The 27,639-nt window shown below is 46.1% G+C and overlaps 1 protein-coding gene and 1 long non-coding RNA gene across 4 annotated transcripts in view; one reads left to right on the forward strand and one right to left on the reverse strand.

The window, feature by feature from the left end:
• Positions 1-13,177: 13,177 nt before the first annotated feature.
• Hs2st1 (heparan sulfate 2-O-sulfotransferase 1) overlaps positions 13,178-27,639 on the reverse strand; it is a 133,692-nt gene continuing 119,230 nt past the window's right edge. The window contains exons 4-7 of one of the 3 annotated variants that reach the window (XM_087617170.1): positions 27,464-27,602; positions 19,203-19,300; positions 17,016-17,173; positions 13,178-16,179 (exon numbers count right to left, since the gene is read on the reverse strand). In XM_087617170.1, coding sequence (XP_087473296.1) covers positions 15,950-16,179; positions 17,016-17,173; positions 19,203-19,300; positions 27,464-27,602 — 625 coding nt within the window. In that variant the 3' untranslated portion in view covers positions 13,178-15,949. 3 annotated transcript variants of the gene reach the window in all.
• On the forward strand, positions 24,607-27,594 carry LOC147996594 (uncharacterized). The gene is made up of 2 exons (XR_015677093.1): positions 24,607-27,044; positions 27,109-27,594. It is a non-coding gene; the product is annotated as an uncharacterized LOC147996594 (long non-coding RNA).

Genomic DNA, 27,639 nt, shown 5'->3' on the forward strand with positions numbered 1-27,639 from the left:
TAATTGATTAAACAGACAGCAATTAATTCAGGGTAACGGACATAACTATAAGTCACCTCACTTAATCATAACTTTCCCAGGACTCTTCCTCCTCAGCTTGGCTGCTCACCCCCTCCCTCTTCCGCACTCGGTATTAATACAGGCACCACCTGACAGAGACTCATTCTGGACCACCCACCCCGTTCTATGAGAGCATCCGCTGTCCTGTGTGTCCGGTCAGAAGGAAAACCCAAAGCACCTCAAAAAGATAGGTCCCCTGACTGTCCAAGAGGATAAGCTCAGCTGTGCCCAGGCTGAACGCCAACAGGAGAAACACACGAATTACTGCCGGCTACTTTCAGCTTCCCTCAGGAAGCTGTGAAACCTCTCTCTGCTGGGAAGACCCACTTCCCTCTCTCCTTCTTCTGATGGCTGAGGCAACTGGCTCCCTACTGAAGTATACCCATGGTGTATACTAAAGCCAGCTACCTCCGAGCTCCTCAGGCCCCTGACAGGCAGCTCTAGAACCTTGAAGCTACTGGATTTCCTCTACAACATAAAAGATTCTTCCCTCAGCTCCTGGGAGAGGACCTTGCCAGTCTGCCTCTCCCTTCTCTTTGCCTGGAGAGGTAGCCGTGGCTGTTTTGGACATCCCTGAGGCCTCTGGACTCGTTATCTACAAAAAAAGGCTTCTCCCCCGTCACCCCACCCATGGGTCAGTCAGTCCCCAGTGGCCTCCCTGTGCCCTTGCTCTCATGGCACAGAAGTGCGGGTTTGCAACAGAGCAGGTTGTTTTCACACTCACAGAGACCTACCTGATTCTGGCTCCCCAGGGCTGGGATTAAGGCACGGTGCCACCACATCCTGCCAGTCCCTGCTCCAGCCTGCCTCTCCCTCTTCTCCTGAAGTTTCTTGACGAATGTTGCATTCTTTGTCTGGAGACCTGGTCTTACATCCTAATTGGGCAGTCGTGGGGCAAGTGGCCAAAATTTAATTTCAGTCCCATTAAGAATCCAGTTGAAAGTAGGACAAGGCCCCATCTTACTGGTGTTTTATAGCAACACAACTGGAAACAATGGGAGCTGCTCCTCCTTTTTGTTGATGTAGCGAATGGGCAAGGAACTTACTAGAGATCCTCAACTGGTCCCTAGGACAACACCAGGAGGCAGATGATATTTTATCCATTTTCTAAAGAAGCAACTGAAGTTTGGAGCAGTCCATCAGTAAGATGCCCATGAAAACTGAAGGGTAAATTAATTATATCCCTCCACGGTATGCATTTAGAACCAGTCAAGAGCCAGACATCAGCTGGTCTTGAAAGCTGGGTTGGAAAGTAAAATGAACAAAACCATGGTTCTACCTTTGTCCTCTGAGTTGAGTGGACCTGACTACATCTCTACCAGTCAGAGGCCCACAAACAGGGAAGACATGGTTCAGACCCACTGGCTACATGGGGTAGCATACAAGAGGGAAGCAAGGTGCAGGGGTATGTCTTAAATTGGGATAGCATTCCACTGTCTCTCACTGAAGTTCTGTCCTGCTTACAGCATCTACCTATGCGCCAGAGACAGAGGGGCAGGCCGAGAGACTTGGGTTCTGAAACGGTTGGCCAGGGAGACACAGGAGCTGCTGAGGTGTGAGGAAGGTCCAAACACTGCAGGAGGAACATGGGGTAGTTCACAGAGGTGCCATCGACTCTGAGGGGCTTCCATACAATTGGAAAGTTACCTGGAAGAGGAGAGTCACCATCAGGAGAATCTAGGTCTTTTCCTTGCTTTCATGTCTCAGAAGAAGGCTCGAGGGCCAGCCCACGATGTTCTTACTTCCTGCTTCTTGCCTTGGGGTTAGAATAGGGGTTTATGTTCACAGCACCTGAAGCATTTGTGAAATTGTGTCCAGGTTCAGAGATACATTTTTGAGGCAAAGTCTAACTAGTTAAACGGGGCTGGCCTTACACTCACTGATATCTGCCTGGCTTTGCCTTCCCAGTGCTTTGCATCCAGAGAACCTTTTTGTACAGGGAACAGCAAGCATTGATGTGAAGGGAAGCTGTAATAAACCCATCTCCCCATATTCCTTTTCTATGCCCTAAAAATCGTGATAAAGTTCATGACATAACTACACACATCAACAATCTCACAGTCTCCGAGGTCAGAAGACTGAAAAGGTTTCAATGGGCTAAAACCAAACCACATTAGAGCTCTGTCGCCCAGGAGAAGTGGTTCTGTTGCTTCTTTTCTAGCTTCTAGGGCTTGCTCAAACTCCTTGGCTCATGTTTCCCTCCCTTCATTTCTCATCTGGATGACAAGAAGCAACTTAAAGGATGAAGAGGTTTGAAGGACTTCAGTCCTGCATTGCAGCTCTCGGTAGGGAGGGCACCAAGTCGGGTTGGGGTGCGGTGGAAGTCTGCTTCCCGGTGACTTACTTTTGATTCCTCCCACTAGGTCCCACGCTCCTCCTCCTCCTCTTCCTCCTCCTCCCTCTTCTTCCTCCCTCTTCTTCCTTTGAAACAGGGTCTCTTGATGTAGCCCTGGCTGTCTTGGAACTCACTATGTAGACCAGGCTGGCTTTGAATCTACAGAGATCTGCCTGCGTCTGCTGCCAAGTGCTGGGATTAAAATCATGTGCCCTAGGTCCAAATTCTTAAGCTCTTAAAAGAGTGCCAACCACATGGGAGCAAATCAACACTTGAATCCAAAACCCAACACAGCTAATGCCCACTCCACATGATATCACCTGGGAACATTTTGTCTTTCCTTCCCTCTTTTTTAATATATATGTGCATGCACCTGCATGTGGAGACCTAAGGGACAGCCTTGGGTGTCTTGAGAACCTCCATCCACCTCCTCTGAGACGGGATCTCTCCTGGACCTGGAGCTCACCAATAGGACACACTGGCTGTTAACGAACCCAGGGATCCCGTCTCCACTTTCACCATGATTCATTTTGGGGTGATTCATTTGGCGATCAAACTCAGACTTTTCTGTTTGCAGAATGAGACATAACCTCATTTCTCACCCCTTCAAGACCCCTGTGGTGATACCATGTGAGTCAGGCTCATCTGGATCATCTAAGATACAATCACCATACTTTAGGGTGAGCTGCTAAGGAAATTAATCCCATTCACCATCTTTGTCTGTCCTAAGCAATGTCAGAGTATTCGCAGATTAGGTATTAGAGATTAGAGATTAGGTATGAAGTGTACATTTTGGGGATACAGTTACTCTGAACAGCACATTCCCTGCAAGGCAGCAAGCAAGCACCATTTGCTACACACATGCACACACACACGCATGCATACACACACACACACACACACACACACACACACACACACGTGTACACCCTCAATGTGCTCCCGGACCCCAAAATGGGACAACGGGCTTGCACATTTCTCTTGCCTTCTGTAGCTGTTGGATTTTTGTTTCCTTTCTCTATAGAAGGCTTTATACATACATGAGAGATCCCCTACCTACTGATTTTCCTCTTCTATTAACTTGGAAATATTTTATTTGGCCTCATTTGGAGCAGCATATAGTGTTGGGTTTAGAATCAGCCTTGAGCTTCGTTTCAACCAGGCAACAGCTGACAGACAGCGTGGTCCCCTCACCTCTCCACCACTCGCTCCCATAGCTGTGCTCAGGAGCCCCACCCCCACCCCACCCCACTCCTCCTTGCTCAGCAACAGCTGTAGTTCTCAGAACGGCTTCCTAGCACTGGAAGTGTTAACTGCCCGACGGAGATGATGGGAATAATTATTTTGTATTTTTAAAATCCCACAGTTATCGATCTTTATTATAGAAAACATATGTGCTCCTTCTGTAATAGACTGTTCCTGACTGGGTATATGTAAATCAAAATCTTTGTAAATTGAGTCATATTTTAAATGCACCAGGGGAGCTGGCTATTTAAAGGGATCCTGCTGCGAATCTTTTTGTCAAGCCAAGAGGCTGCTTGTGATGCTAATTTTCACCCTTAATTTGCCTGTTTGCTAGGTTCAGATTTTCATAAAGTCCCCAAATTCACAAGTCAAAGCAAAGCACACCTGGATGCTGGATTTCAAGGGTATCCTTCTTGGGAGAGCTTAAAAAGTTGTCAGGTGTATTGTCTCATTCATCTCCCCCAAAGCACTGGGGCAGTCACTATTATCCTCAAAGGAAGTATAGCTGTCTCCCACACCTCGCACGAGGGTCCCTGAAAGGAGGAGGCAGCTCAACCCGAGAGCTATTTATTTTCCAATTAACAATAGGTTCTGTCCCGGGAGCTCTCTTCAAAGCCCAGAATGTTCTTTTTTCGTTTGTTTGCTTTTGAACTTACTGTCCAGATAGAGAAACTGAGGAACCAAGACATTCAATGCTTCCGAGCACAATGTGTTTGGGGAGTGGGCACACATAGATGGTGGCTTTGAGGTTAGATGAGGAACTTGTCAGTTGATATGGCCCAACTGGCCCATTGCTGAGCTGGTCATGAGTGAAAAAGACACGATCCAACAGGTGTGTGGAACCTGCAACCACAGGTCACTGTGAGTGAGACCTAATTATGAACTTATTTGAAACATTGTTAAGATTTCTGGCCAGACATGGTGGCACATGCCTTTAGTCTTAGCACTTAGAAGACTAATACCTGAGTTTGACTCAAGTCAAACTGGCATATACAGCAACTTTCAGGACAGCCAGAACTACATAGAGATACCTATCTCAAATGACAGAACAACTGAAAAAACAAATCAAAACTTAAAAAAAAAGTGTACATTGTGTGTGTGTGTGTGTGTGTGTGTCCTGCTTTGTGTGTGGTAGGACTGGTGGTTCTGCTCACTTGTTTTGAGACAGGGTCTCACTATGTAGCCAAGGCTAACCTGGAAGGGAGATCTAGCCTCTCCCTCCCAAGTGTGGTTGAGTGGTTCTTGAGCATGAACCTTGTAGGTGATGACATCACGTCACAGTGTCAGAAGGTTTGACACCCTTGGTAGGGGAAACACGAGGAGACACCAGTACTATTAAGTTCTTCCGCTCACTTACAATTCTCTAAAAAACCTTAAAGACATGACGTCATTCGGTCCATATGTAGGGTCAAGTAGAGTTAGGTCCTGACCTTTCGTTGGAGAAGTAAACAAATGAGTGCTTTCCCAAAAGTGACTTGGCAGGTGAGGGACAGAACAGGGACGATGATCCCGGTCTGTCTCTTTCCATACTTGTGACATGTAAGAATTTGTAACGTGTGACATCCATCATGTGTGTGCTCAAATTTATTTTCCATTATGAGCTATTTTCGAGCTCAAGTTTTCCAATTAGGGATGCTCAACCTATCTGTAAATGGCACTCTCTCCCCCAACACAGAGAAAGCAAGCTTGTTGCTGTCCAAACAAAGCTGGAAGACCCCTGCCCCAGCATCTGGTGACTTGGAAGGAAGGCAGGCCCTGGCCAAGCCTACCTCCAACACTTCTTTCTCCCTCCGGACCAGCATGGCAGGCACAGAAGAAAGGGAGGTTGGTTTATGTCATCCCTGAGGTCATCACAGATGAATAAAGCATGAAGCTCAAATGTCACTCTTGCCTTTTAGAATGACACTGTCCTTCAAGGCATCTGCCATCCTAGACTGACCTGAGCCACATGACAGAAAAGCGGGGCTAGCACATACTAGACCTACATGTGAGCAGGCTGATGTGTGTGCTCATCAAACTGCCTTCTAACTATGTGTTTAGATGGTAGACCAGCACTACTGTCAGCTTTGGTCACAGGAGCTGCTGTGTGTATGTGTTGTGTGTGTGTGTGTGTGTGTGTGTGTGTGTGTGTGTGTGTGTGTGTGTGCGCGCGCGCGCGCGCGCGTGTGCAACACACGTGCGCGACTATTTTTTTTTTTTTTTTTTGGTTCTTTTTTTCGGAGCTGGGGACCGAACCCAGGGCCTTGTGCTTCCTAGGCAAGCGCTCTGCCACTGAGCTAAATTCCCAACCCCGCGTGCGCGACTATTGCTTCAGAGATCCATAACCTGCCAACACATTAGAACTGACTGTTGAGTGCACAGCCCTATATGGGATGCACAAAATGGACAGGGAAGTAGAAGCCAAGCCTTGTTGGGAAGAGGCACAGAATCAGCCACAGTCAGAAGAAAGGGTAATGAGGTGTGAACAGACTGCAAATGTGTGTGAAAATGTCATAAAGAAAGCAAATTATATAAAATTAATACATGGTGCAGAGATGGCTTAGAAATTGTTTGTCGTGCAGGCACAAGGACCTGGGCTCAAATTCCCAGAAGCCATGTTTAAAAAGTCCAAAAGCTGTGTTTGGTACTACACACACCCGTAATCCCTACACTGTTAGAAGGCGGGAACAGAAGGGTTGCTGGGGCTTGTTGGCCACTAAGTTAGCTCCAAGTCCAGTGAGAGGCTCTCTCTGTCTTGAGAGAATGAGGCAGATAGCGACAGAGTGGGATACAGGCATCCTCCTCTTGCCGCTGTGTATATCCCCAGACACACATGTTGAGCGCAACTTCCCAGATGCAGTCATTAGCTCATCCAGATGCAGCACCAAGGGTGCTCAGCTGCAGTATCACACAGAGATGCTGGAAGCTGAGAGACAGCATGAAGCAATAAGGAAACCTCTGGTCTCCTCTTACCCACCCCCTCACCACCCAGGTTTATAAATCTTTAAAGATTCAGCCTTAAAAGCAAGTAGGCCAAGCTGTTGAAAGAGAAGACTTGGAATGAGGTGTCTCTTTTCCTTCAGTTTCTAATTTTGGGCCTACAGCATCATTCTTGCATTTGTTAAAGACCTTGGGGCCCCTGGAAGAAAAGAAATTTAAGTATAAAAGCCACTATAATAGTACTGCTATTAGCAGAAGTGGGTTTGGCAGGAAGCCTTGGCCACCCAGACTCCAGAGGCCTAAGTGACTAAATGCGAGGCTCTGTGTGACTCAGAGGGATCAGCTCTGTTAGCCAGAGAGGAGCTGGGGAATCGCCATCCTTCCTACCCACTGGCTACTGTGCTACCCTTCCCTGCTCTAGGATGCTTGGACTCCCCAAAGACAGATGTGCCTGATTCCTGTACACTGTTAAGAGTCTTCTCTTCCTGCCCTCCTTGTGGAGTTTAGGTAGTGAGTCTCTCAGGACTTCTCTTTTGAAAGACTGTGGGCATATGATGAGAGACAGCATGTGAGCAGTAAACCTCACAGTGAGGAGGTAGACACCAAGGAGATCTTCTGGCCATAAGCACTCTGCTGGGTACCCACATTGAAGCTGGGCCCAGTCTACTTCACTCAGTGTCCACGTTCTCAGCACCTCTAAGCTCTAAGAGCAGCCTGGACATCTCCTGCCATCATGACTGCACGATAAAACTGGAGCATGGAGAGAATTCATAAACTGACCCTGGGGATCAAGGGCATGGACCTGCCCCCCTCACCCCCAGGTAACCAAGGGCATAGGGCCATTTCCAGCCCAGAATCTCAGTATCATGTGGCAAGAATAATGCTATCAAATTCTCGCCGGAGATTGATGTATGCAGTAAGGAACAGACAAGAAAGATGACAAGAAACACAATGGCCCCCATGGTCTACTCCTTGTTTCTTCCAGTTGAAGAACGCCTCTGAGGTACAGCCCCAGCTGGAGCCCATACAAGTGCCACAGCACCAGGCCCTGCATCTGTTGCTAAGCCTTGTGGGGTTGAGGCCAAAAAGACACATGGGAAGACTTTCAAAATGAACTGTCCCCTCTGCTATGACAGGTGCCAGAGCTTGCACGGCTCTGACTCTTCCTAGCAATGTGACTGAGAAAGTGTCTGGCCTTTCACGATCCTGTTTTCCTCACCTGTCAAATGCAGTGGAATGCATTTCTATCTTTCTCAGAAGATGGAGAGATTGAAGCAAGATGCTAAAGGCATAGATAGCGCTTGCTGTGAGAAGGGCTATACATGGTCAAATAGCTTTTCTCGCTCTTTTTTTCTAAGATGTACTTATTTTATGTATGTGAGTACACTGTAGCTGTCTTCAGACACCAGGAGAGGGCATCAGATCCCATTACAGAAGGTTGTGAGCCACCATGTGAACTCAGGACCTCTGGAAGAGCAGTCAATATTAACTGCTGAGCCATCTCTCCAGCCCAGCTTTTTTCTTTCAAGAATGTGCTTGGGAGACACACTGCCCAAGGCCTCTCTGATCTCTCCCGAGACTATGTGGAAGGCCGTCTGTTGAAGTGGGGATGGCTTAGAGTTACCTGGCCCATCCTTGAGGTAGGGACTAAACTTTAGGTTGTGGGCCTTCATTTAAAATAAAGACAAAACAAAACAAACATAACCAAGGCAGGTAAAATTTATGATAACCAAGTGAGTAACTGCCGTGTTAGCCATGCAGCTATTCTACTCCCTCGTGACCATAGGCTGAAATCGCTCACTACCAGCGAGCACAGCATCAAGTATTCCCAAGCAGCTATAGGTCCCATGCCATGTCATCTCAGAGCTCTATGGACATGGCGAAGGCCGGGCCACACACTCCTTAGCCATAAAGTTCATCAGGATCAAATATTAGGTACAGCAAGGAACATCAATCCATCCCATCCCAATCCCAAACCCGTCCACCACCAGGAAAGCACGGATCAACGTGCTTACAGCGGGTGGCTGATTCGGGTTCTCAGCTATGCACCCGGCCTTCCACAGACATTCCGGAAACTGGGAGCCATCCCAGCTCCTGGGAGCAGACGTATACATCCAGAAGAACAGACATTTTCCTTCTAACTGCTTGCTTTCTTCTTCCTCAACTAGTGTTTAAGAGAGCAAGAACCAAGAATGGAATATGGAAAATGGATGGCGGCCTAAACAGTAGTCCCATGTTGGAGACAAATAACACCGGGGCCAGACAGATCTTGGTTCAAGTCTTGGTTCAAGTGTTGCCATGAGCAGCCTTAGCTATCTAACCAGCCAGGTTAACCTTCTAGACTTTGAGTTTTTACATTGAATTGCTGTTTTGAACCAGCAGTTCTTGGACTTCATCCAGGGTCAGAGCTACCTGACTGGCTGGGACTTCTTATGTTTGGGCCCGGGCTCCTACGAGATGCCGATGTGGCCAGGAATAAAGGCTTGCACTCTCAAGGATTGACTATAACAAACAGGACAGAAATCACCTTCTGTCTAAGAGCAGTTGTAAAATAAGGACAGTGGCGTTCTCTTTTCATGAGACTATATTGCAAAGTACCCTGTGAGGTCATAAAGTTCTAGACCACCATCCTGGAGGAAACATTGGTGTTAATATAAATGCTAAGGGGCACGGTGCACAGTCTGTACTGCAGTGCTCAGCACCTAGCAGGGTTATTTTTAAAAAACAAAAACACAAAAGCCCACCGATAACTAAAAATAGCCTTTCGCTTTATGTTGGAGACGCCAGCCTTTGTCATCCATTACAACGAGAAATGGAAATTAAGTTATAACACATGAAACTCGTATTGCAATCGTGGGTGGCAGGGACCTCCTTCTTAGCTTCCCATCCAATTCACTATTCAAATCCTTTTACCACGGTCTGCTCCATTGCTAAACGCGGTACCAGCTGTGGATCTTGATAAGAGGAGAAAGCTGGGCTGTTTCCACTTTGCTCCTGGCAGTCCTCAGGCCTCCAACAGAACTTTCTTACAAAATGAATAGTGCTGGCTCCCAGAGAGACCAATCTAATCTCATCTCGTCCACTCAGAAGATCCATATCAAACGTTACAGACTGTCTGTCTGCAGGACCGCAGCAGAGAGGGCATCGGACTCCATCTGGGTTTGCGTCCGTTTCGATGCCCGTGCGTGTAGCCGTCAGTGTGGTAGAAGCGAAATACAACTGGCTGGCTTTTCCTGTCTGTGGTGGTCTTTGAAGAGCCTCACCAGGGATAGGACAGAAACAGATGAGGACAAGAGAGTTTAATATCCACAGCCTCCTCTAAACAGGCCCTGGATGGATCCAAAGCCCAAGTTCCACTGTTTATAGGTCCCATAATCTGGTCAGATTACCACAGTCTGCCTAGAGACCTAATTTACTAATCCTCTGGAGAATTCTAAATTAATTTAAAAGGGGGAAAATAAGTCTCTGGTTACTCTTGTTGGAATAACATGTGACGTATTCCCTCCCCGCCAGTTTCTGAAGGTTTGGCTTACTTCAAATAAAATTACAGGACAGGCTGGTTATTTTGAAGAAAAAAAAAAAAACGTAGCGCCCCTCGCCCCCACCACTAGTATTAAGAGGTTTGAAACATGGAACAGAAAGATTATCTCAAACTCTGAAAATACACCTGACTTCTATGGCCCAATCTGGCTACACTATTAAGGGGGCCTACAGACTGAACACAATCTATACAAACTGTTATTGCCATACACACTTTGGATCCTAGAGATGCGACATGAAATACCCAGTTAGGTCATCTTATGTTTGTGGGATCAACATGTGATCCGTTAGGCACCAGGCTAATTTGTATATTGGCTCTATAAGGATTCTAGGGAGATTTGAACATTCCTTAGATTCCAAGTCCGAATATACATCTGGGTAACCGGGTGAGAGCATGGCTGAGTGTATTGTATCATCTGTTCCTTATTGTTTACTTTGCCTTGGAGTTGAGATGAAAAATCCAAGAGGGTTTGGTGAACCAGGGAGTTTCTAAGCTTACTCGCAGGGAGCTGGGAGACCAACAATGGTACTAGCTCAAAGCCCAACCCAATCCGGGGGACCTTTCTAAGGCTGTACAGACGGGGCCTCCCTCCAGTTAACACTACCTCCCATGTATCCTACTATCGCCCAAGACCACGTACAGCTGGGGTGGAGAGAGGTAAGAGAGGCAGGCCAGACTCTCAGGTGAGGCTCTAATTACCCTCTCCTCATCCCCTCCAAGGAGTTATATTCAGTGATCCTGGGACTGCCTGCTGCTGTGCTGGAGGACCCAAGCATCTACATGGCAGCCTAAAACTATCTGTAAACTTCAGTTTTGGGGGAATCGGATGTTCTCTTCTGTGCATACACACTCACAAAAGAAAATTTGAAAACGAAAATAAAGAAATCTTATTATTCAACTCACAGAGCTCTACCCGCCTCTGCTTCCCAGGTTCTGGAATTATATGAGATTAAAGGTGCCACACTATCACACCAGACAGAATTAGTAAAGTTTGTTTCTTGGTTTTGTTTTTTTCTCAAGACAGGGGTTTCCCTATGTAGTCCTGGCTGTCCTGGAACTTAACTGTACAGACCAGAATGGCTTCAAACCCAGAGTTCACTATGCCTGTCTAAAGTTAATTCTCAAAAAAATAAATGAAACGCTGAATTTGTGGCAATCTCTCGTGGTGGCACTGCCGCTGTTTTCAAGACGTGACGGCCACGTGCTGTCCTGAAGCAGAGCTCCGAGTGCTAACCAGATTCACACAGCCCCTCCTCTTATCCCCAAAGCCTACCTCTATTTTGTTTCTTCCTCTTAGCTAACTGAATACCTAAGTATACTTCATACTTTCCAACTTGAAACGTCAACATCAATGACTTATAAATGCAAAGGCCACAGAAGTCAAAACGCACAAAACTCGTCAAAATTAACCTAGGAAAACTCCGCAAATGAGTGGGATGATGCAGGGCTGTCTGGTGACATTGCCTGAGCTCTCAGGTGACACCAAACACCAGGTCAGCTTAGCATCAAAGCAGCTGAAGGCAGCCTTACTCCTGGACACCGAGTCACCGTCCCTGTCCCTGCAGTGTTGACTGGACAGCTTTTGTTCTAGGTATCAGACTGGAGCACCTCAGCAGCGCAGAGGCCTGGGAATGCTGAGGAAAGGGGGTGATTCTCTCTCCAAGGGATGTGACAAAGTCGTTTCAAGTTGGACAGTCTAGCATAAATGACACTGGTGGGTGGAGAGAGAGGGGGGGGCAGGGAAGGAGGGAGGAGGAGTGGTTCCTAAGACGTTGGGGGTGGGCAGGCATGATTAGCTGAAGTCACCATTCAGCATGTGTGTGTCGCTAAGCTACACTGGACACTGGACTCTCATTACCTGGACAGGCTGCTGCAGCATGTCACGTGACCACTGGAGCTCATCTTTAACAGGTCACCAAGCTGTATGACATTAAAGTGACCAAATGGTCACCCAACCCTTCAAATTCCCGCCTTCTCAAGAGGTCAGAGAGGAAGTTCCTGAGGAGGAGCCATGGCGGAGAATGTTTGGGAATGGGTGCCTTCCCTCTCAGGAGACTGCAGAGCCGTCTGCCTTGAACACAGCAACTCTGCCCAAGGTACAAGGGTGCAAAGACTCAACAACAATGGCACGAATACTTCCCGGAGCAGAGGCACCTGAGCCTGGACACAACAAGTGTCACAGAAAGCTCAGGCTCTGGATGTCCCCATAAGAAAGGCTCCTGGGACCACGGCTATGTCTGAAAAGAACGCCTGACAAAGCTGGCAAGATGGCTCACACAGATGGTCTCTGAGAAGGATTTCCACGTAAATTAAAACACCAGCCGTGCATTAGGGAACTGGGCTTTGGTTAAGTTCTCTAGTACTCTTAGATTTTTCAAAAAAATTCATTTTATTAAAGAAGAGAATTGTCATCTACAAACTATTTCGCATCTATCTATGCAAATGCAACATCAAAATACTCTGGTGAATTCCCTGACGGAGCAGGCAATTTTAGGGGTTCTCAAAAGGACACATATGAGGAAGATCAACAGAGTCCAAATTATAGGGGATATCTGGATTTCCAGGACAGAAGGAAAACGTAAGCGTTTGGAAAGCTGGTGACTTTCAGTTTTGTGGGTTTTGGATACTGAAATCCAATCATCAGGAGGCCAGAGGCAGCAGGACGTTAAGAGACTGTGTGACTGTATCAGGGGACACAGAAGCTGTTCCCATGCAGTTATTTCAAGGGTTGCTACCAGATATATTTAAGTGACACTACAAATTAAAGCCAGGTGAAATCAAAATATATCCTCCCCACTACATTCTAAAACACAACGGTTTATCAACAGTTGCCATTTCTCAGCAATAAGAAAACAGCTGGTACAAGCTGAACACGGAAAGCTACCTCCTCTTCTTCTGTAGGAAATAAACATAGATATACACACATTGACATTGTCTTCAAAATTCAAAGTGGTTATTTTGCTTTACTATCATATTAAAAACCCATCTCCCAAAGGTCAAATTACTGGAAAAAAAAAAAACCCACAAAGGCCAAAATAAGAGAAAAGTGTTTGCCACATTTAAAAAAATACACATTGTCTCAGTGGTTCTATTTATTTGATTATAAATTTATATGCTCTAAGGACTTTTACAGAGGAAAACCTACCCTTTTCTTCATCTCCAGAAAGGACACTTTGAATCCATTCACTCCAAAAAGCGTTAAAAGAAATAAATATGTCCCAATTTTGCACTCATGAGCTAGGAAAACGAGTTGCCTGAAAGCAGTGTACGTAAGATAGAAGGAAGAAACCTCGGCAGAGACTGGGTCAGAAAGCAGCTGTTGGGGTTGTAATCTGGGAGACTTGGGAGGTAGAGAAACTCTTGGGGGAACTTGGTTCAGACACAGACATGGCTTCTCCGTGACGATCCCTCAGTGTGAGGGCTTGCAGCTCATGGTCTGCATCTGGCAAGTCATCTGTTTCATAAATAAAGGTCTCACTAAGCTATAACCATGGTCCTTTGCTTCTACTTTATCTGTGACAGCTTCTTTGCACCACTAAGAGTTGAGTGGCTGCACAGAGCCCTGACTTATGCACTCTGGTCTTTAACGAGAACAATTTACACAAAGTCCCAGTCGGTGTTCTAAGTGCTGCCCTGACTACCTAAGAGTTTAGTTGCGAACTCTCAAGAATAACCTCAGATTTATTCAACAGCCAGAGGCCTGCCTTGACAAGGCTCTTGAGCGATGGGCAAGAAAACAACTTGTTTTTAGCAGGAACCTGGAAACTTTCATTGGGACGGAGGGAGAGCGAGGATGTTGCTACGTCCTCTTAATACTTCTGTCTTGACGGGGCTGGTGGCTCAGTCTTTCCTTTAATCGCTGTAAGTGCGTCCTGATATACGGTGCTCTCCATCCCCTTACTACACAATACATACTTTAAAGCTTTCTGTTGAAAATGCTTTGTTTGATGAGGTCCTGCTTAGAAATATTTAAACATACAAATAATTACTCCCTTAGAAAAGTGTGTCTGAGAGGAATCAGAATTCTGGATGTGAAGAGGGGGAAGGTGAAGCATTAATAGAGAAATGAAACTCTACAAAATACACTTTCACAAGCACAGCTGTAGGATAGCCACCATTCTTGGATGACAGAGTCAGATAAAAACAAGAACAATCTTTCAGGTTTGCAGAAGGCTTTCCCGCTCTTCCTCATCTGCTAAGGAGGAGTCTCGAGAGCTCACAGGGGGTTCACATTTCAACAGTTGCTGAAGCACGGAAGATAAAACACTGAGAGGATATTTATCAAACACAAATTTATATCAAGAGAAAGGGTCTTCTTTTTCCTCATAAAGCTTAAAAGTGGATTTTCCCTTTTTGTTGTTAAAAAGAATGAAGGCTATGGAACCATAGGCTAGAGATACGTCTGTGATAACACCTCACATTTGAACACCACGCCACACTTTCACAGTGCTCTCTGCCATGCCGTCTTCCTTAGTCCTCACAACAGCCCTGTGAGGTAGGTACAGCAGGTATCCTGATCTCGAGATGAGGAAGCTGAAGCAGACAGAGGTCAGGTGAGCTGACTAACATCACACAGCTGCAAGGTCCAGAGCCGGCACCAGAGGTAAGCTCAGACTCCAGTACTCTTCCCAAGATCACTATTGCCTCAGGGGCGAGCAACGTTCTCCATCAAAATTGAGAGGCTACGTCAGCTCATCTTAGTGACACCATAACAGTAACGCTAAATGAGAAATACAAGAATAGCAGGTCTGATGACTTTACTCGACATAGTAAAATTGTTGCAAAACCACTTTTGTCTACTTACTTGTAACTTTTTGGTCCAAATACATAAAATATGCAATATTTACAGCATTTTCCTTTTTTCTTTTGTAAATGCAATGCTTTAAAACACATTATAAAGCACCGTAGTAAAAATAGTCTACAGGTAAAAGTACAGAAGTAGGCAAATCCTACCCACATCACAGCTCACTGATGGAGTCGCCATCAGTGGAATCACCGAGACGTCAGTGTACAGGGTTACAGATAAGCCATGGAGAGACAGGTATTAAACTCACTTTTTTTTTTTTACATTGATATGTGGAAATCCTTTAAAAAAGCCTCAGATAACATCCACACTCTTAGAAATATTAACCCAATATTAGATACCGGGGTGGCAGGAGTCAGGAATACTGCTTCTTTAACTCTTTCTACCTTTTTACAGCATTATTCATGGTTTTCAGTTGATCTCTTTAATACTAATGATCATAAAATAAAATAGAGCCTACATAAATATGGGCAAACCCAACTGCAGCAGAAATGTTCTGAGAAAACGTGATCAAACATTCTAATAAACTTTGTGAGACATGATTCATAAAAATAAATCAGACACTGCCAAACGGTTATTAGCACTATTCAGTAGAGGTGGAGACACAAACTCCAGAAGGGTAAGTGGCAAACGGATTCATCTTCATTCAAGGAGAGGTGAGGAAAGCCTCATCAAAAGCACGAGAAGCAGAACCTCTTCTGGAATGGTACTCGCCTTCCCACTAACCTCCACGGGTGTGTTATAGGCAATGTGAGGCCCCTCCCTGCCCCGGGGGTATGTTGTAGGCAATTCGAGGCCCCTCCCTGCCCCGGGAGGAGAGTGTAACTATCAAGAAAATGGGAACAAAACGAGAGAGTGAACTGCCTGAGAGCCGAACTCTCCTTGACCTCTGACGGCCGCCAGCATCTCCTCTCTTGACATCAAGACATCTAAGACATCTCTTAGCTTCGCGGGCAGCTCACACACGCATCGGCCGCGCAGTGGGGCTGAGAAGGTGGTCACAGAGTCAAGTTCCAGATCAAGAGTGCTCTGGCCACACCTGCGCTCAGTTCGACTTAGGGTAAATCTTTTCATAGAAAAAGTTCTGGGCCAGGATGTAGAGGTCTCCATCTTTCTCACGGACCGCGTGGGCTCTCATGAACTGGAACTGCTCCAGGGCAAACTCATAGAACTCATTCTCCATTTTCCAAATGTCGGACTGCTGTAGCTTCGCGACGGTCTGTTTAGTGGGCAGTTTCTTCTCTGTAGTTTTCCTAAGGTGAGATTTCTTTCCTACTTGCAGTGGAGAAACAGGAAACAAAAATAATTCTTACAGAACACAAGCAGACCTGCCTCCTTACCTAAAGAAATGGTTCTTGTTAATAAGTCACACTGAAGGGCAAGTAATACTTTGCCTTACAACATTAATATAGTCCAGCAAAACCTAGAAAGCTAACCTCATAGGGCACCCTGTCAGAAGGCGAACCCTTAAAGGAAGCGGCAAAATGCCCACACAGTAAACAAGCCCAGTAGTCAGGAAGTGGAGGCTGCCACTCTCTCCAGTCATTTACTTATTCTTACCAACAAGCACAACAAGTGTCCAGTGTGTGTGCCTGCACGCGCGCACACACACACACACGCACACACGCACATACACACACACGCACATACACACACGCACGCACGCACACACACGCACACACATACACACATGCACGCACGCACACACACGCACACACGTCAGAGACCTTGCTGGATTTGAATTTGGTCCTTTCTCCCATCGCATATCTGAGCTTGTACAGCAAGTGCTCTCACACTGTTGGGACATCTTGCTGGCCCTCGTTTATTTAAAAGTGCATGATAAAGCCTGTGTCTAGTTCCACTATCCTTATTTGCTCCAATCATGAAGAAATAAGGGTAGATGTAAACTCCTGGGGAGTCTGAGGGATGGCATGCTGTCAAACAATTAAAGGAAAACTATCAGTATCTGATGGACTCACAGAAGTCTGGACATGCATTTAGAGGAACAACAGCACATACATTATGGCTGTTCGTGTGTTTAGCCTTCCCAACCCGCCCTTTCCTAGAACTGTAGTCCACTTTATTACAGAGTCCACCTGTCCTGCGCATACCTGTACGATAGAGGTCCGTCGCGCCCCTGAAGAACCGGGGCAGAGCCGCCTCCAGGAGCATGATGAAGTCTTCCAACTCTTCAGTAACCCCCACCAGGAAGTACTCATTAACCAGGTTGTACTTAGCTTGATCCATCGCCCATCTGCTTCCAACATTCCTGAGACCACAGAAAAGGAATTAAAAACCCGGTTGTGAAATCAGTTAAGTGTCTTTATGTCTGCTACCCGTGATATGGAGGAAATAGGGAGGCACACATGAGGCACCTTTGGTAAACTGGATCCTAGCTTTCTTTACTCCCACATCCAGCTTGGGCTCCCACACAGACACCTAGAGTCTACTAAGGGGTTCAGGAAGCGAACACATTTTAAGCACAGTCTGTTTGTGTCATATGTTCTTTTATTTGACTTAGTGTGCACTATGTGTTTTAAAACTACTCTAAAACTGTGCTCAGTCTGAGAGTTCCTTTGGTAAAGTAGAAGCAATTTGTGTTTACTGTTTATCTTAATTTGTAAACTCCACGTCTTTTCTTTCCATGAGCTTTAGTGTTCCCCCATATCCTGAGAAACAGAAAGTAGGTAAGAAGAGGCTACACTTAAAATCTTTTTGTTTGTGGCGTCAGCTAATGCTGTTAACAGGCTTCACCCTAAGTGACTATACTTCTGGGATCTAATTAGCACCAACATTCTTTATGCTTAACTCTGGCTCTGCATTTCAAGTGCCCATGTGATCCCAAGGCTGCGGCTTCACCCCTCTTTGTTTCCTCAACTAAAAGTCAGAGCCACAAACCAGAACACCCGGTGTGGCAGTACAGCCCTGTTGTCCAGGCACTTGGAAGTAGAGGCAGGAGGGTTACGAGTTCCAGGGAAGCCTGGACTACAAGAGATTCTATCTCAGAAAAACCTTAAAGGGAGGCGAGGAAGAAGGGATTATTTCTAAGGTCTCCCCGAGTTGGGTAGGAAATATATTAAGTATTCTCTCTTTTTAAAACTCAACAAGCAACACTTTATTATTCAAAACCAGGGCCTGGCAAACTTTTTGTACCAAAGGCAGAGAATAAACGTTTTAGGCTTTGTAGTCTAACTGGTTTAAGCCACAACTGTTTACCTGTGCTATCTCGGCAGATGGTAAACACACCAGCACTAGTGGCTGTGCTCGGTAAAACTTTATTTACAAGAACAAGTGCTGTGCCGTATTTGGACCAGAGATTCGTTTCCTTTTCAGAGAAAGTGGTGAAAACCCGAAAAGACTCTTCCAATGTTTCCGGTCCTTTTTCTATGACAATGCTTTGGAGCAGTCTACAAGTGGGGCCTGGAACGTTCTGTCAATCTACATGGCTCAAATAATTTAGAAATCTCTTGAATTTCCCATTATAGTTTAAGAAATATACTAATTCTGGGTGGATTTTGTTTCTGCATTTCTATCAAAATGACTGGATAAACCAGGTACAGCAGTGCATGTCTGTGCCCAGCACTGGACAGTCTGAGGCAAGAGAGTCTCAAGTTCAGATCAACTGATTAAAAAAAACAAAAACAAACAAACAAACAAACAAAAAAACCAACAACCAAAACAACCAACCAACCCCCCCCCAAAACAAAGAGTGGGGGCATAGCATGGTGGTACATTACTTGCCTAGCACATGCAAAGCTCCAGATCTCATCCTTAGAGCTCAAAATAAATGGCTGATGAATAAATAAATATGTACAATTATTTAAAGAACTTGAACACAGAGCATTCTGGGAACATAAGATTTTTTTTTTAAAGTAAAATCTCTTCTGTACTGCATGTTTACTAGCAGACTAAATCACAGCCATACCTTAGAAGAGTATTGTTGGACACTTCTAAACTCAAGATGAGTTGAACGACAAATTCCTATAAATACTTCTTGGCTTTATTTGATCTACTTGAAGCAGAAAATGCAGGACAAAATAAGGTTTCTGAAACGACCTCTAACCTCTAAGATGGGATTCAGCAGAACAGCACCCTAAGGCAAAAATACCAGGTGAGTTGATAAAACACACCGTGAGAGTACACAGTGAATTTACCAACATTTAAAGGAACACATGGAGATATTTACATGTTACGTGCGTGTAGACTCTCATAACTCTCTAGTCCTGGCTACCCTGGCCCTGCTCATGAGATGTGGGTTGTGGAGATGAAGAAGACGCCACCTTAGTTTAGTTTCCTACCAGCATTCTGAGCTGTGGCCACAGAAGAACGGGATCTGAAGCCAGAGCTTCTCTGGAGCACAGTCTGAGCCGCCCTCAGCCACGCATTCATCGAAGGTCTGCAGCAAAGAGGAGAGCATGGGCGAGTCAGAGCAGGGGTTCAATCTCTGAATGTACGTGTGCTTGTAAGGGGAGGCACGCACATGCCATGGTGTGTAGACGGTCAGTCTTGCCTTAGGTCTGGTTTGACACAGGGTCTTTTATTCCCTGCTCGGGAGGTCAGGCTACCAGGCCCACAGGATCACGGAGTTCCCTTGTCTTCACAGTTCCCATCTCACAATACGCACCGAGAGTACAGATGTTCACTACCACACCCAGCCTCACACTTGGGAGGGAGCTGAACCCAGGTCTCCACACTTGCACCGCAAGTGCCTTTCCCAGGGGCTCATCTCCGCAGCCCTCAGAGTTGTAGCATGGGGAGTTAGGAAGACATGAATGTGAATGCAGGTGTGGGGGAGGAGGTGAGGAAGCGGGGGTTGGGAGATGGCACTCGTTTCAGCAGAGGACCCAAGTTAAGGCCCCAGCACGCACACGTGGTTCCCAACCACCCACACATCCTGCTGCAGGCGTCCTTTCTGATGTCCTCAGGAGCGAGCGCTGCCTCAGGTGCTTTCAACACCCAAGTCTTGCTTATTTTTGACATGGAGCATCTGCCCTTAGACATTAGTCTGTCCTACAGGTTCTTCAAAGTATCATGGTGCCCCACATCTCTGCAAGTTTGCTAGAATGTTCTTCCTTGGAAGGTTGATTCTTCCAACCAAGGTTACACGCGGCCAGCCTTCCAGCCACTCCTCTGGCTGACAGGCACTTCCCTCTTTTGAGTTGTAAATGCTGCCTTGCTAACAGCCAGCCCTGAGGAAGGGCACACACTCACATGCATGTGTCACCTCTATATCCATAAGGAGCTTCCTGCACTTGTAACCTCACGTGCCTTGTTCCTCAGCTGTGGTCAGAGCACACTGTGCTGTACCACACAACTGTGATCAGAACTGCCCAGCACCCGGAGGTGCTGCTGTGAAGACCTCCATTGGACGACAGTGCTGGAGGAGAGCGCTGGTGAACAGGAGACAAGGCCACTGTTTTCATTGGCGATGAGACCACCTCCAGGGGTTCCCTGAGCTCCCACTATGTATGTGTAGTGTGCGTAAGGGGAAAATGGTGCCCTGGCTACTGCATTCCTTAGGCATTTCCCTACACGGTCTGTGTGAGGGTGAGTTGTTTTTGTGTTTTAAATACAGGATCTGACTACTTAGACCAGACTGTCCTTGAATTCAGAGACCTGCCTGCTTCTGCCTCCCAAGTGTTGGGTAAAACGTGTTTAAACTAGGCCGGCCTGTGGGCATGCTTCTGAGGATTAGCTCAGGTGTACAGCTGAGGTAAGGAGACCTGCAGACTGCACTGCAAGGACGGGGCAGGGGCATGGGAGGTGTGGACTTACTGAAACTACAAAGTGAACCGAACACAGTTATGGATGCATTAGTTAATTAACTGTCCTCTGCAGCTGACTAGAGACGCCATCACCATCGCGTGAGTAGCTGCTTCAGTCCTGCTACCCTGATCCCCAGGAGACAGTGGCTCTGACCTGGAACTAAGGTCATGTAAGCCCTTTCCCCCTGAAGTTGCTTCTGTCGGGGTATTTTGTCACAGCGACAGGACAAGAAACTAAGACAGTCTGGTTTAGATTTCCTGCCGGGAGCCAACCCCCAAAAGTGGCTTTACCACATGCCAAGTGAGCTCTAAAAAATCAATCAAGGAAGCACATGTTACGTCTCCACTGTTCGCTACTGCCCCCAATTTTCACAGTGTGGCTCAAGGAGCCAAGCGTGACAGGTCAGGAAGTTCCTGATCCCTAGCTGGCCCTAGCACATGGCGTTCCCTGTAGCTCAGTTCAAGGACTCCGCTTCTCCGTGCCTTTACCAAACTAGGGTACAAGGCAGAGGACGAGGAACTTACTAAATAACCTCGCCATCCCACACCTATTCCATGTGTGCGCACGACTGTGAGTGTGACACTCAGCATTAGAAAGGCTGGCCTAACTGTAAGAGAGTGGCGTGGTAGGAGACTGCAATACTAAAGTTTCCACAGAATTAGTATGTAGACAGTGCAGACTGTATGCAGACGACTCCGGAGAGTTCATGCATACTATTTTAATTAAACTGAATAATCATACTGGATGGCTATTTTAACTCAACTCTTTAATTAGCCAACTCCTAGTTCCTGTGTTCTTCAAGTATTTTAGTCCTTCAGGCAAAGAAAATTTAGAACATCTTCAAGTCTGTTTTTAGGCAGCGTTTTAAATCTGCTACCTGACTGGGGCAGACCAAAGTTACCTCCAAACCAAACCTTCTGCAGGCCGGGCTGTTAGCCTCCCTTACACGGGACTCCATGTGGTTATACAGTCACAGGCTTGCTGGTGGACTGATGGCAGAAGAAACACGGACAACTTCTGGGTCACCTGCTTCCTTCCCCTGCCTTTTCCCAATGTGATAGTGGCCTGAATTCAACATAACATGAATGTCTCCTGAGGAACAGCAGACAGCAGCCTACGAGGACACGGGGCACTTGAGGGATGGCGTGCCACAGAGCTTCCTCAAGAGTCTAGATCTTAACAGGAGTGCTAAATCCATGCACATGAGCACTTGGGAGGCTGGAGGCCAGAAGTTCAAGACCATCCTTAAGGCTGTAACAGCTGAGTTTGATGCTAGTCCCAGCTATGGAAGCCCAGCTGAAACACAAACTCAAACCAAAACAAAATAAAAAACAAGCAAAACGGTAATAACTAAAAAGTTAGTCAGCTGTAGTGGTGCATGATTTTAATCCCTAAGGAGGCAGAGGCAGAGGCAGAGGAGCAAACAGGTGGAGGCAGGTGGATCGTTGTGAGTTCAAGGCTAGTCAAATATACACAGTGAGTTCCAGGACAGACGAGGCTACAGAGTGAGACTCTGTCTTGAAACAAACAAACGGCTAGGTGCACCCTCACCCCCAAGGCTTCTATGTGAGCATCTTACTTGACTTGTTTGCCTTATAGCATTTGGTGTGATTTACCCATCAAATGTGGAAAAATGGTTGGCTTTTGCCCTCTGTGTTAGCTAGTTTTATGTCTACTTGACAAAAGCTAGAGTCCTTTTTAGGTCAAGGGAACCTCAAATGAGAAAATGCCCTTGGATGGCCTGTGGGCAAGCCTGTGGTACATTTTCTTGATTGATGATTGAAGTGGGAGGGTGCAGTGTGGGCAGTGCTACCCCTTCTATAAGAATGCAGGCTTAGAATCAGACAGCTCCCCCATCCCCCAGAGCTCCCAGGGACTAAACCACCATCCCAACAGAACACAGGGATGGACCTATGGCTCCATCCACCTATGTATATGGTGTGATTATGCCAGCATCAATGGGAGGAGGGGCCATTGGTCCTGTCAAGGCTCGATGCCCCAGTGTAGGGGAATGTCAGGGTGGGGAGGTGAGAGGGAGTGGGTGGGCAGGTGAGGAAGCATCCTCAGTGAAGCATCCTCAGTGAAGCAGGATATGGGGGCGGGGAGGGATAGTGGGTTTCTGGAGAGGAAACCAGGAAATGGGATAACATTTAAAATGTAAATAAAAATGCAATTAAAAAAAAAAAGAATGCAGGCTTAGGGGCTGGAGAGATGGCTCAGAGGTTAAGAGCACTGACTGCTCTTCCAGAGGACCTGAGTTCAATTCCCAGCAACCACATGGTGGCTCACAACCATCTGTAATGGGATTCAATGCCCTCTTCTGGTGTGTCTGAAGACAGCCAGTGGGTGCTCACATACATTAAATAAATGTTAGAGAGAGAGAGAGAGAGAGAGAGAGAGAGAGAGAGAACAATGCAGGCTGAGTAAGTCATGAGGAACAAGCCACTAAACAGTACTTATCTATGGCCTCGGCTTCAGATCCTGCCTCCAGGTTCCCTCCCTACCTAGATCCTGCCGTGGCTTCCTTGGATAATGTACTGCAATACATTAATGAACTTTCTTCCCCAAGTTGCTTTTGATCAATGTTTTATCACAGAGACAGACATAGAAAATGTTATGGATATATCTAATCTTTCAGGTCAAGCAATTATGAAGAAATCTAACAGGACTTTAAAGAAAATGCTCATCAAACCCCTCTACATGGCAACAGCTCTGAGACTGTCTGAGACACGACAGTGTCGCCAGGCAGACCTCAGTTATGAATACATAGTCAGTATATCTTGCTGGCCTCAGAACTGTCCAGACATAGCACACCATCCTTTCAAACGGCATAGATAGAGATCTACATTACAGCTTGGTTATACACTCCAAGCTAACTTATAAAGGAAACGGATGCCTCATCCACTTCAACAGAGAGCAGAGAACCATATTTAACTGAGTCGTGCCCACTGCACATCCACACATATATTATTGCAGAAATGTATACATTCCCCGTGAGAGTACATGTTTACAGTCAGTGCAGCTCTGGTAATACTTACCCTCGGAGGTGCTGAGACACTGAGACATATTTATTCCAGCATCTTTGCTGTTTCCTTAAACTTCTGCATCCAGCACAATTTCAAAATGGCTAGCTAGATAGTCCGCCATCACAAACTGTTCCCGTTAGGACTTCAGTTAAACCCTGATTTTTCTCATCATGCAGAGACTGGACAGTATACGCTATAGCTAGCTGTAAGACTGACCAATATTCCCTTTGGGGGAAGGGGGCACAAGGAAAGTGATGCCCAAATCAGCAGGGAGCAATTGTTAGATGATGCCCCCATCCTAAAAGGCAGGATGGGTGGTTTCCGGTTGCTCAACGCAAGGAGGGTCGGTTACAAGTTGTTAAAGGTCTTGATCAGGGAGGAAATAAAACATAGAGGTTAGACTCAGGGATTTCTCTTTCTCTTTTCTTTATCCTTTTTCCTTATGCTAAAGGGAAAGGGGGAGAAGGGGGGAAATATTGGAATAATAGGAATAAAGGGTTGACTGTTGAATCTACTCATAAACTAGAGCTTCTACAAGCCAAAAGTCTTACATTGGCATATAGATTGTTGTATATCGATACAAAATTAAGGTTATATTTGGTTACAACATACTATGCATCAACTCTTTTTAAGGTATTATATCTATGTATTTCTTAAAAATGCAATGTTAAGGTTCTAGCCCTTTTGAAGGTTGCTATTACAAACTGTTTAGTGTATTAAGAAATTCAAGGTAATAATTAATTAATCAAACTTATGATGTTAGATACTAGTCTAGTTTTTATTACAGAAATATATTTCCAAGGTTGAACAGATAGTAAATAGCTAGAAACAAGTAATGTTTGCCTATTCAGATATATACTAGACAGACAGATGGTCTTTAAAAAACCCCAGAGGTCTATAGGATATGATGTTTAAAGATGTTTTATTAAGGGGTTGGGGATTTGGCTCAGTGGTAGAGCGCTTGCCTAGGAAGCGCAAGGCCCTGGGTTCGGTCCCCAGCTCCGAAAAAAAGAACCAAAAAAAAGATGTTTTATTAATAAAAGGTCTTTTTTGACAATGAGACAGGTCTGCTCCTGGCAGCATCCCCACACTACATGAAACGGTGAGGGTGAGCCTCGAGAGCCTCCATGGTGAGCCTCGAGAACCTCCATGGTGAGCCTCGAGAACCTCCTTATGGAGTTTGCCTCACTGGGCAAGCAAAAGCCACTGGTCTTTGCTCCAACTGCTGACTGTTAGAGCAATTTTATGAGTAATAATTTCCCTTTATCCCACTAGCTCCCAAATAAATAAGACAGGAACTACTAGATTTATTTAATAAATCTTCCAAGCACAATAACTGAGCAGTGTTATTAATCTATTTTAATCCTCTAAATTAATCTGGCTACCCCACCCCCCAGCCAAAATCCCTGAAATACTTGCATTTTAGTACTGATCTAGCTCTCTCTGCTCCAAATATGTTATCATGGTGTCTTCCAGACCCTCTCCATGTGTGAATCCTCTCTTCTTTTTTCTCTTTCCCCATCCCCTGGCTGGAATCAGAAGTCCAGCCCTATTCTCTCCCCTGCTCAGTAATTAGCTGATTAGCTTTTATTGATAAGTCAGAGAATAAATGGATAACACTGTTAACACAACACTGAGAGAGGAGATTGTTACAATGCCAGGTCCAATTGCAATCCAACGTGGGGGCAGAGAAATCAGCATCTGAATAACACACGGGAACTACGTACACAGCGGGCAATAACACTACACAGCAGCTGGCTACTATGCTGTCCAAACTGGACCCACGTGAGGCAGGGAAGCTGACTGCTGAGCTCTGCTACTAAGACAGGGCAACCAGTCCTTCATATTTCCTGCTGCACAAAACTTGTCAGACATTCTGGGCCACAAGGCTGAAGACGGTGCTCCAACGACACAGACATTTGGGGGATGCCAGGCAGCTGGCTTCCTTTGTCATTTCTATAGCTCTGGAAACTGCTTGTATTCCCTGCGTACTCAGGTAACATTTATTCCTGCTCAGTTCTCTGGTGGAGTTGAAGACTAGTTGGTTATAGTTTTACCACTAAGTTTAAGTGGTTTAGGACTTAAGCAAACGTTTGTAGATCTAGGAGATGTTTTAGGCTGACAACGCAATGATAGAAATGGAAAGTACAGAACTCTGTTCAGAAGGATAGAGGAGAGGCAGCAGGATACTCTGTCCAACATTACCAAATGTATATGGATGGGATACCAGGAATGTAACCTTGCCCGTTAGTTTTCATAATTGTTATTATGTATATAGTTTATGACCACAAGAGGAAGAGTCTTCTATTGGACTAAAGGGGGAGGCGGAAAGACTCTCTTGTGTACTGTATGAAAGCATCGCCGTCAATTAGAAAGCTATTAGCTTAGGCAGGAAATGGGAGGTGGGAATTCTGGCAGGCAGAGAGGATTCTGGGATAGAGTCAGCTGTGGGAAGAAATTCGCACAACAGACATGGTCATATGAACCTGGGGAGAGGTAACGAGCCGTGGCAGGACCCATTCTAGAATAGAATACACAGGTTAAGTTCCGAGCTAGTTGGGGAACACTCCAAAGCTTATGGCCTAGGCGAACACTTACAAATGATAAGTCTCCGTGTCATTATTTCAGGAATTTGGGAGCAGCTGGAAGCATGAAGTTACAGTAGCCTATGAGGGCAATGCTGAGTTGAAGTCATACATGGTGAGAATTAGCAGTGCCCAGCTTGGACGTTGGTGATGTTTTCTCAAAAGGAGTCAATTATGTCACTTGGAAAGAGACAGTCAAAGGTGTCATCAGTGTGTGGTCCTCACTCTGAGCTGCGCTGGTCTCTGGTAGCTTTGGCCAAGCTTGGAGACACACTGAGCCCTTATCTAAGATGTAGAGGATGCTGCAAAGTAGAGGCCATACTCCTTGAGACGGCCTCCAACACAGGACACTGAGCATGCCTGTGAGCAACAGATCTGACGCTAAGCACTCTACACGGCACTGTCAGCAGCGGCTCGTAGGCACTGGTGAGCTGCAGGCTTGTGCTGGAGCACAGGCTTCCCAGTGCAGTTCCTCACAGCTGTAGCAAAGCAGCTTTCATAAACCCATGATTACAAGTAAACGTAGACGGCTTATAAGACTAAACCAGAATATACATGAAAACAGCTTCCCTGATAATGGCCCCCTAGAAGACTGTTGGCAGTTACTGGACGATATTGATTATCAACTTAATCACTTTGTGCACGAAGTTTTGGCTTTGTGAAGTCATTTCCAGGGAGGTATAACTGAACACGTGTAGCACTTGTGTGTGTGCACGAATGTTTATGTGTGTGCGTTGCATGTGCATGTGAGTGCACGGTGTGAGTGCTTGTGTGTGTGCCGGTGCGTGTGCGTGTGTGTGCATGTGCATGTGAGTGCGCGGTGTGAGTGCTTGTGTGTGTGCCGGTGCGTGTGCGTGTGTGTGCCTGTGCACATGTGCACATGCCCTGGACTGAACAGAAGGGGAAGGAGCTAGTAGAGCCCAGCACTCATCAGTCCAGCCTCCCCGCCCTGTCGGACTGTTTCAAACTGAACTGAAACAAGCCCTCCACTCCGTAAGCTGTTGTTGTCAGGCATTTTGACACAGCACCGGGGACGACGTATACAGCAGACCGTAAGAAGACAGACAGCAGTCTCAGAATTATATGTGACTCTTCACTGTTGCTTCTGTGCAGCCCTGAGCTCCTTCCAAACTGTCAACATTGAACAAAGCGTGCACTTGCGGTCAGCAGCAAGCACGTTACCTTCTTGTCTCCTTGTTTCCGCCTCCTTAGTCCCGGTCTGTAATCATCTCCAAACCTCAGAAAGTAATAGTAGGAAACTAGCCTCTCAATCGGGTCCCTGACGACATTGATGTAAATCGGCTTCTTCTTCACCCCGAATCTGAAACACACAATCCAGTGATGAGGTCATTCTCATC

The sequence above is a fragment of the Rattus norvegicus genome, chromosome 2 (assembly GCF_021556685.1).
Source record: "Rattus norvegicus strain SHRSP/BbbUtx chromosome 2, alternate assembly SHRSP_T2T, whole genome shotgun sequence".
Taxonomy (NCBI): domain Eukaryota; kingdom Metazoa; phylum Chordata; class Mammalia; order Rodentia; family Muridae; genus Rattus; species Rattus norvegicus.